The 10,015-nt window shown below is 49.9% G+C and overlaps 1 protein-coding gene across 1 annotated transcript; it reads right to left on the bottom strand.

Moving 5' to 3' along the window:
• Positions 1 to 1,049: 1,049 nt before the first annotated feature.
• Positions 1,050 to 6,094, bottom strand: CUNH3orf22 (chromosome unknown C3orf22 homolog). Its single transcript, XM_032842849.1, is given in 6 exon segments — positions 1,050 to 1,199; positions 2,026 to 2,056; positions 2,058 to 2,280; positions 3,022 to 3,153; positions 3,819 to 3,948; positions 6,008 to 6,094. Coding segments are annotated over 5 exon segments (564 nt in total). The 5' UTR covers positions 3,908 to 3,948; positions 6,008 to 6,094; the 3' UTR covers positions 1,050 to 1,110.
• Between the last annotated feature and the right edge of the window lie 3,921 nt (positions 6,095 to 10,015).

The following is a 10,015-nucleotide window of genomic DNA, read 5'->3' as shown; positions in this document are numbered from 1 at the left end:
AACCCTTACATCTCCTGCAGGCACCCTCCTCCAGGGGTGCTGCTGTGACAAATCCCAAAGCAATCCCACCATTCTCTGAAGGATTCCATGCTACTTCTCTTTGAAGACTTTGTAATACACCAACAACGTGGTATTAGGCTCCTGTATTAAAATTTCAGAAAATAGGGGCACCTGGGTGGCTCAGTGGGTTAAAACCTCTGCTTTCAGCTCAGGTCATGATCTCAGGGTCCTGGGATCGAGCCCAGCGTTGGGCTCTCTGCTCAGCAGGGAGCCTGCTTCCCCGCTCTTTGCCTGCCTCTCTGCCTGCTTGTGATCTCTGCCTGTCAGATAAATAAATAAAATCTTACAAAAAAAAAAATTTTTTTTTTTCAGAAAATAGTAGGCTGTCCCCAGGTTCCCCATCTACCCAGAGACACTGATTATTACCTACCACGCACACACAAACACATACACACACATGCACACACGTGCACACACACAATTTCCTAATGTACGTAAGATGGGAGCATATCTGACACACTTCTGTCGTGCTTTAAAAAAATCTGAATACACTTTGTAGATTGTTCCAGACCAGCATGTAAAGAGCTGGTTCTTCATTTCTGTGGTGGCCTGGTAGTTCAGGGTCTAGCCGTGGAAGATCAGTGAACAGCCCCCTAGTAGGGGACATAGGTGGTCTCCAATCCTTTGCTATGGCGCTGTAATGAATACCGTTGTCCATATATCCTTATCAGGTGTGTGAGTGCGCCCTCGCCAGAACTTCAACTTCTGGGAAATGACATTCCTGCTCTCTCTAAACCGCACACCAACCTCTTGAGATTGAGCTTCACCTCATTTTATAGACAAGAACATAGATGCTAGGAAAACAAAACACTCAGTCCAGGCAGAAATAGGATTTGAACCTGAAAAGTTTATTCAGACGGTGTGGCTGATGAGGCGATGAAGAGCCCCGTCAGAGCGGTTCCCCTCACTAGAGTTCACCTCTGTCAGTGGCTGCTGCCTGGAACACCAGGGACCGGCAGCCGAGAGGGAGGCCGCTGGGAGCCGGGCCCTGGGAGAGGCTTCTGGAGGGGTGGGCGGCGTGGGCACCTGGCCCAGGGAAGCGGCGGCTCACTAGCTTGAGTTCCCAAAGTTGGCTCTGAGGTGGCGGTAGTGGTGGAGTGTACAAGCAGGACGATGATGTAAAATCTGGGGCCCCAAGTCTAGAAAAGACACACAGAACCCCACGGGTCCAGAGCTGTCAGCCAGGGCCATGACCAAGACTCTGCTCCCAGCCCAGACCTGCCCCAGGACCCCACACTGAGCCTCTGCTGCCCTCCTAGCCACCACCACGCCCCACTGATGTCCATGTCAGAACCCCCACAGGGTTCCCATGCGGGGCCTCAGACATGGCCAGGACTTGACCCACGAGGCCTGCACAGACACCGAGTGAGTGTCATCCTCATGCCTGCCAGTAGCTGCACGGCCTCCAGCAGGGGCACAAGCGCTGTATGGCCATTTCCTTAGTGAGGTCATTGCTCCTCTCCTAGTCAGTTTTTTCCAACAGCTACATCAGGTCTGGGAATGCCACTGTCCTGATCCCTAGACTTCAGTGGCTCCCCATTCCCCCTCAGACAGATGTGGGCATTTAGCATCCTCTGTCACCTGTCCCCTCACCATCCTGAAAAGGAGAACTTCAAGTTCCCTAAAGGGAACATCATTCTATCCCGCCTCAGGACATTGGCACTTGCCTCCCACTGCCTGCAGTTTCTCCTCCTACAAGCTCCCTGCTTCTCACCTGGGCCCCCATGCCCTCTCCTGTCCTCTCTCCCCATCCCCTCTCTGCCCTACTTTGGCATCTGCGGAACGTGGCCCTCCGGCCCAACCGTTCCTGCTCTGGTTGATTCCCCAACAGAAGGCTGGTGGGAGTTCCGAGGGTGGATGATGAGGTGGGGGATCTCTCCCAGCTCCCCACTACTTTGATGCCTTTGGCAGAGGCCCCGTAGCCACAGCCCCCTCCCTGCCCTAGGGCTCTTGGCCCCTGCCCACCTGTCCCACCCAGGGGAGGGATCGGCTCCCCGCCGGTGCTGGGCCCTGGTGGGTCGAGGAGGCCCCCTGCCTCCTGAGCTCCCTGACACATTGCAAACAGCTTCAGTTTGTCCTCCAGTTCTCGGCTCCATGTCACCATCCCGAAGTGCTCTTCCCATGACAGTCCCCCCACGGCAGGCCCCAGCACTGAGTCTGGGCCTATGCGTATAGTCTGACTGGTCCCCGCCGGACCCCGGGCTGGCAGCTGATCCCATTCTGAAGAAGCAGAAGTTGAGACTCAGCCCTCAGCCTCTGCAGCTCAGCATCCCGTTCCGACATTTGGAGCAAACCCACAGCCAGACGAGGGAGGGAACGCGAGACCCTAGACAAGAGTCAGGGCCAGTGTGGGCAGAGAAGAGGCATGAATCTGTGTTCCTGCGCGCGCGCGTGTGTGTGTGTGTGTGTGTGCACATGCGCACACAAGTGTGAGTGTTTATGTTGCCTCTCTGGGTCTCAGGTGTGGGTCTTTCCAAAGGTGTCTGGGTGTTTGAGTGTGTGTATGCCCATGGTGGGGGGCATTTGTGAGGACATGGTCAGTCTAGAAATCACTAGCATGAGGGTCCCCGTCCCTGCCTCCGCCCTCAGAGCAGGCTGCAAGAGACCAAAAACTTGCTGGCTCTTCCTCTGTTTTGCCTCTGCTGTGTGGAAGGATGGTGGCTAAGCTGCCTCCTCAGGCCTGTTTCCACATGTGTGGAGTGTGTACAGGGGCATCTCCAGGTAAGACCCTCTCCGAGGGTCCTGTGCAGTCTCTCCCACAAACTGCCTTGCTGTGGGAGGCACCACTGGAATTTGGTGTCTCATTTCTGAACCTCAGTTTCCTCAGCTTGGAAGTGCAGCCTGCCGGGAGAGGCACGTGTGTGTGTCCCTGTGCAGATACGGGGGCAAGGGCCAGCAGCTTGAGTGTGGGCTGTGGGCAGTGGGCTGCAGCGCCTGTCGGCATCTCAGACTGTGACTCACCCTCTGATTGGGATGGATCTCGTTGGCACCAGCGTCTTCTGCAGGGGCAGCTGGTCCCTCAGTGAGGTGGTCATCTTCGTGACCTCCCAGGGCTGCAGGAACTCTGTAGTGGGTTCCGTCAGCCAGGAGAACCTGCAGTGGGCACCTGGCATCTTTAGGGAGCTTGCAGCCACCAGCCGCACAAATAGCTCTTGCTCGTCTGGAACTTTCTACACGCCAGTCATCATTCCAAGTGCTTCATCAGCACTAACCTGACGCCAACTCATAACCATTCATAGATGAGGAAATTAAGGCACAGAGAGGTCAGGTGATTGGCCCAAGGTCACACAGCTAGGAAGCCCTCCAAGGTTGCTACGTTTTTTTCAGGACCCATCAGTGCATTGATGCTGCTGGCGGAGGCCCCAGAGCTGCCCAGTCTGGGGTTCTCTGCTGGTTCCCGAGTGCCCTGGGGCTTTCCAAGCTACACCCCACTCCAGTCTGACCCCATAACACCTTTGGAGGGACAGCTGTTCATGAATGTGCTCCTCAGGTGGTCCTGTGAGGCCACTGGCTCAGAGGGAAAGAGCCGGCTAAGCTCTGGGATGGCCCCAGCGGTTCCTGGCACCTATCTAGAAGCCCTCAGCTCAGATTGGGAAGGAGGTGAAGATAAACCCCAGACTGTCACAGAGCTGCTAAGGGAACTCTCTGTGGATGAGAAACCTCCTCCCAGGTCCACTCTTTACACCCCTGGAATGAGCTTTTGGTGTGGTCTTCGGGGGGAGGCAGGACTTGGCCTTAGGTGTATCGGGATCTAGTACCTGTACGGAAACTTCCTGGCAAATTCTTCCTGGGCCTTGTTTCTACTCTTCTTACACTGGGGGCACTTCTTGGGGTCCTTTGAGTTCATCACGGAAGGGGGTTAAGCTGTGGAACACTTTTCAGCCATGGCTGGAAGGCAAGAGGAGGCCCGTCAGAGCAGGGAAGGAGGTGGGAAGAACCAGGCTGGACCCAGACCCAGCACTCAGCTCCCCCTCAAGACCACAAAGGGAACAGAGGATGGGACCCCTGCCCACCTCCCAGGGCTGAGGGAGATCTGGGTCATGTTGGCCTGACCCATGCCCGACCTCACCCACTGCAGCAGTCATACACGCTCTCACATGTGAGTATGAGAGTGTGTGTGTGTGTGTGTGTGTGTGCGTAACCACCACTTGGGATGGTTCTCAGCTGAACAGCCCATCTCAAACTCTGGCAACCATGAATCTGTGCTCGTCTCTCTATTGCTGTGACTTTACAAGTGTTAGACCAATGGAACCACCCAGGAGGTATCTTTTAGAGCTGGGCTTCTTTCTCTCAGCATAAGCCCTCCACCCGTGGGAACCCACCCAGCTGTGTGTATCAGCAGGTGTTTCTTTTTCAGGGCTGAGTAGTACTCCACGGTGTGGCTGTGCCACACTTTGTTCAACCCTCAGCTGCTACAGGACATCTGGGTAGTTCCTGGTGTGGGGCTATGGCAAATAAAGTTGCTGGAAAAATTCATGTCCAAGTGTGCACATGAAATAAGTATTTGTTTTCTTGAATATAGAAGGGTGCTATGGCTGGGGCATATGGTAAGTCCATTTTTAGTTTCAAAAGGAGCTGCCAAAAAACCTTCCAGAACTGCTGTGCCATTTTCCATGCCCACCAGCATACACAAGTGACGGTCTTCTTAAAGCAGCTGGTGCAGAGGCAGGTAGGTCAGGGCGGAGAACAGTGGGGTTAAGGACTGACTGCTGGTGTTTCCTTTGCCATCAAATTGTGCAACCCTCACCCGCCAATGGCTGTGCTAATATATCTTCACTGTGGTCTAAACAGCCATCGTGTTGTGAACGTGTGACCTCAGAGCCTCTTGTGACAGTGCCAGCCTCCTGCCAGAAATGCCAACAGCTCCTCTTATGGCCCAGGCCCTCAGGCCCACCAGGAAGCTTCCTGCCCCTCCACGTACCAGCCACCTGGCAAAGAGCTTTGCTCACAGTGCAGCCCTCTACACCAGTGCTGGCTAGTGGGGGCCTCTGTGGTCTCTGACTCTGGACCGTGGTGGCTCTTATAAGGACCTTGGGATCCCCTTCAAGGGCCTGGCTCCATAGCCCTTCACTATCAGGAAACCCGGGCAAGTCCCTAACCCCAGCCCTCCTCCTGCTAAGAAGCCAGGAGAGGGTCCTGGTCCAGGACAGGTGCCTGTGTCACAGTGGGATGCACAGGCCCTGGGCTCAGCGAAGTTTCTGCTAAGCTCCATGTGTGACCTCATTTAATGTTCTCCCCCTGATGGAAAACAGATTATGGTCATCCCTGTTTTCTGGGAAAGGAACCTGAGGCTCTGAAAGGTTAGGTGCTTTGCCTATACCCCCACCCACCTGGTGAGTAGGGAATGAGGTGCGGTCCAGAGTGGCCATTAGAGCTCTGCAGCCTCAAACAGTCCTGAACGGGGCTGGGAGAGGTGACCATACCAGCGACTGACCAGAGGATACGTCACCATTACAGGACCCCAGTGGTCTGGAGGAGGTGGGGAAGGGGCACCCCTCAGTCCCACCCCATACCTACCTGCAGTCCCTAAGCCATGGGCGTGACCCCACAAACTGACATGGCTGAATCTGTCTCCCTCAGGGGCAGAAGGGCCATTGCAGAAGCCAAGGAAGGACTCTGACACCAGGGCCATCTGTCCCTGGTGCCATCTTGCTCCTGCTTCCTAAGCTGATCTGGGACTGTCCTTCCCAGCCACCTAGGCTGCCTCCCCAAATCCTGGTATGACCATGATGGGGGCTTGGCTCAGGGTGTGCTGGCAGTGTCAGGAAGACACCAGATATGAGAGCTGTTATGCCCCTTAACACCCCCCTCCAACGCTGCCCACCCCCCCGCCCCAGCTACAACACTGTCTTGGTTCAGTGATATAGAGAGGCACAGGCCTGGGTATACAGAGCCTCCAGCCAGGAGGGAGGGGGTAAGTGGATCATCCAAGCTGCAGGCTACTTACAGGCTGGCTTATGTGACACCAGAAGGGCGGGAGCTGGCCATGGTCCTGGCTGGCATGCTACCACAGGAGTACTGGCCCTAGGGCCCCACCGGGCCAGGCCCACAGGGTCATTGCGACATCAGAAGTCCCTGAAGTCACAATCAGTGACACTGCGGTTGCTGAACCATGTGGCTTAGCCCAGAGTGGCTGTAGAGAGGGGAGGGAGTGCACAGGGCTTACTGGCATTCCCACACCCAGTACCCTGGGTTCAGCATCCACCTGAACACATTCCACAGCAGGGATCGCTCCCATGCAGATTCTGGGAACAGAAGAGATGCCCCAGAAATAGCTAAAACCTTACTTTGGTTGCAGAGAAGTGATCCTGGCCGACTCTGACCTGAGCCCTCGCCACAGCCCAGCCATCATGGGGGTGAGGGTATGAGAGTTTAGGGCGGGACCTCAAAGACCAATTTCCTGTCTCCCAGTCTGGGCCACTGCCTTCTGTGTGGCCTCAGGCAAACAACTCAGTTTCTCTGTGTCTGTATCCCAGACTACATAGGTGTTTTGAAAAAAATCGCTCTGGTGGCAGTGTGGAGAACAAAGTAAATGGGGCCAGAAGTAGGTGTGGGTAGACCAGGCGGCCACCAAAGGCAGTAACATGGATGAGGGATGGTGGCAACTTGGAATGAGGTGGTGATGGAGATGGAGTGAGGGGCTTGGATTTGAGAGATTTCAGGAGACCCAGTTAACACAGACTGGTGGCAGAGGCTGTGGGTGGGCCAACAAGGACTCTGGGTTTCTTTTATTGCCATGGGATGGGACTGGAGTAGGCCTTGGAGGGAGACCACGGGTTCACCCTTGGTCAGGTTGAGTTTGAGAGGCCTTTGAGGCCTCCCTCCACTTAGGCACTTATATATCTGAGTCTGAGCTCCAGAGAGGTGAGGTCTGGGCATATAGTATGTTTTGGTGTCACTGATGCATCAGTGGTAACTGAAGACAATCATCTGAATGGGAGGTGGTATGCAAGAAGTGAAGAGGGCATTGGGATGAGTGTTAAGATACCCAATATTTAATGATCAAGTAGATATTCAATGCCTGTGACCCAGACAGAAGCATGGATAGAGAGGACAAAGTCAGTGGTGTCATGAAAGCAAGGGGATGATCCCAGGTGCTATGGGCATTTCATCTGTGCCACATGTCCCCAAGTCACTCTCCATTTTCTCTTTTGCTTTCATTCTACTAATGTGATGCATTACATTGATTGATTACATTGCTTTCTTATTATAAAGCACCCTGGCTTTGTGGGCATAAATCCCACCTGGTCATGACACATAATCATTTTAATATGATGCTGAATTTACTTTGATAGTATTTTGTTGAGGATTTTGGAATCTATATTCATAGTTTTCTTGTCTTGTAGTGTCTTTTTCTGACTTTGCTATCAGGGTAATCACGACCTCAGAAAATAAGGTTGGAAGCATTCCCTCCTTTTCAACTTTTTGGGAACTTTGATGAGGACTGATGTTAATTCTTTGTAAAGTTTTGGTAGAATTCACCAGTGAGTCCATCTGATCCTGACATTTTCTTTGCGTGTGTGTGTGTGTGTGTGTGTGTGTGTGTGTGTGTGTGATTCTTAGGGGTTTGTCATTGCTCTGGATAGAACTTCCAGTACTATGTTGAATACAAGTGGCAAAAGCAGGCAACCTTGCCTTGTTCCTCATCCTAGTGGGAAAGTTTTCAGTCTTTTTACCACTGAGTTGGACATTAAGTGTGGGGTTTTCATATATGGTTTTTATTACGTTGAGGTAGGTTTTTCCTATTACTAGTTTGCTGAGTGTTGTTTTTTTTTTCAATCAGGGAAGTGTGTTGAATTTTGTCAAATGCTTTTCCGGTATCAGTTGAGGTCATTGTGTGGGGTTTATTTTCATTTTTCTTCAATGTGATATATTTGATTGCTTTTCATAAGTTGAACCATCCTTGCATTACAGATGTAAATTTCACATGGTTGTGGTGTATAATCCTCTTATGTTCCTGAATTCAGTTTGCTAGTATTTCACTGAAGATTTTTACATCAATATTCATAAGGGATTATCAGTCGTAGCTTTCTTATAGTGTCTTCTGACTTTTGCATCAGGGAAATGCTGGCCTCATAGAATGAGTTAGGAAATATTTCCCCCTTTACAATTTTTTTTGGAAAAGTTTGGAACGGATTGATATTAGATCTTTAAATCTTTGGTAGAATTCAGTGAAATCATCTGTTCCAGGGGTTTTCTTTGTTGGGTGGTTTTTGATTACTGAATTAGTCTACTTACTACTTAAGTCTATTCAGAGTTTCTATTTCTTCATGATTCAGTCTTGGTAGGTTGTGTATTTCTGGGAATATGCCCATTTCATCCAGGTTATCCAATTTGTTAGCATATAGTTGTTTATGGTATTCTCTTCTAATCCTTTTAATTCTGCATAATCAGCCATCAGTAGTTAATAGCAGCAACAGGCAGTAAAAAAAAAACAAAAAAAAAAACAAAAACAAAAAAAAAAAAAACTTGAGTTTTGAAGGACAAGGTCCTATTGCCTCAGTAAGCCGCACCATGAACACAGGCCCCTGTGCCTGTGGCTGCCTGCCATGGTGCTGGAAACATAGAAGTTCACTAAAATTTACAAGCCTCTTCACCAAGCTCTCCCCTAGATGCTGTTGGTGTTTGATTAAATTTTAGAGCTCCCAAACACTTGCTTCAGACCATTCCTGCCAGCTCAGTTATTCTTTCAGTAGAAGGATGGATTCCTGGAGTTCCTACTCCACCATTTCCATAATGCCACTTCTGTTCATGTATCTTTATTGTTGAGTAGCATGCATCACTGTTTAACCATTCACCCATTGTAGGACATTTCAATTGTTTCCATTTAGGGGTTATTATGAATAAAACTGCTATAAACAATCATGTACACACAGAGATGAATACAAGTCTTTGTTTCTCTGGGATGAATGCCCATCCAATGGGTTTTTAATTTCTGCTATCATATTTTGCATTTCTAACAGGTGTGCTATGGTTCTCAGAATGTTACTTCCGAAGGGATGTCCTAGTCTCTGTTCCTGAGCGCAATACGTTATCTTTGAGCATATATGCAATCTCTGTTTCTTCCAAGCCCTGTGCTTTGTATGATTTGTATGTTTGTAAATGTTGGAGATTAAGAAGACATTTCACTTGGAGGTTGATGAAACTGTTCTTTATCCTGATTCTAACAGTGGTTTTACAAATGCTTGAACCAAAAAAAAAAAAAAAAAAAGAAAAGAAAAGAAAAAAAAAAGAAAAAAGCTTCATTTTGTTGTAAGTAAATTATGCTTCAATTAAAAAAAATTTTTTTTTCAAGTTTGAAAGCTCTGAGCTTGTGTTTACAGCTTACTGAATCTGGACATCACTGTCCAATTTTCTAACTGGGAAGTTTATTTGGGGACCCTTATCAGTATCTTTAGGTCTTTTTCTATGGACTTGTCAGAGTCCTCTGAGAAATCAGACTCTACCAACCTCTGGCCAGAGAAGAGTGAAGAGCTGGTTGCCAGAGTTCTGGCAGCTCAGTGGGCAATGTGTAGGATTCCATATGTATTTGCTGGGATGGCATCCACACCTTCATTTGATCCCAGATGCCCCTAGTCAAGAGGCCTTTGGTTTTAACCACCTCTAGAAAATAACCCTCCAGATACTTGCCAGTGTGTGGAAAATGCTCTGTAGAGTGCCCGGAGGTGAAAGTCTCACTGTTTCTTAAATGGATTTTGGGTCTGCTTGATGTCAGCTGGCCCCCACACCCCCACCAGACAAACATGGTGTCACTAACCTTTGATGACTTTGATGAGAAGCCAAGCTTCTTGACTTTTCCCTTACATGCTTATAATTTTTTTAAAAACCCATCTATGTACTTTTCTTTCCAAAGTTTCATTGTTATTTGCCTCTCCTGCTATTCTGAAGGAAATTAAATAATACCCAAGTAAATGAGGAGACAACCACCCTGTTTCTGGACTGGAAGCTTTTTTTA

This window comes from Lontra canadensis, unplaced genomic scaffold, assembly GCF_010015895.1.
Source record: "Lontra canadensis isolate GAN:19392208 unplaced genomic scaffold, GSC_riverotter_1.0 scaffold133, whole genome shotgun sequence".
NCBI lineage: Eukaryota > Metazoa > Chordata > Mammalia > Carnivora > Mustelidae > Lontra > Lontra canadensis.
This window is presented reverse-complemented; position numbering and strand designations above follow the sequence as displayed.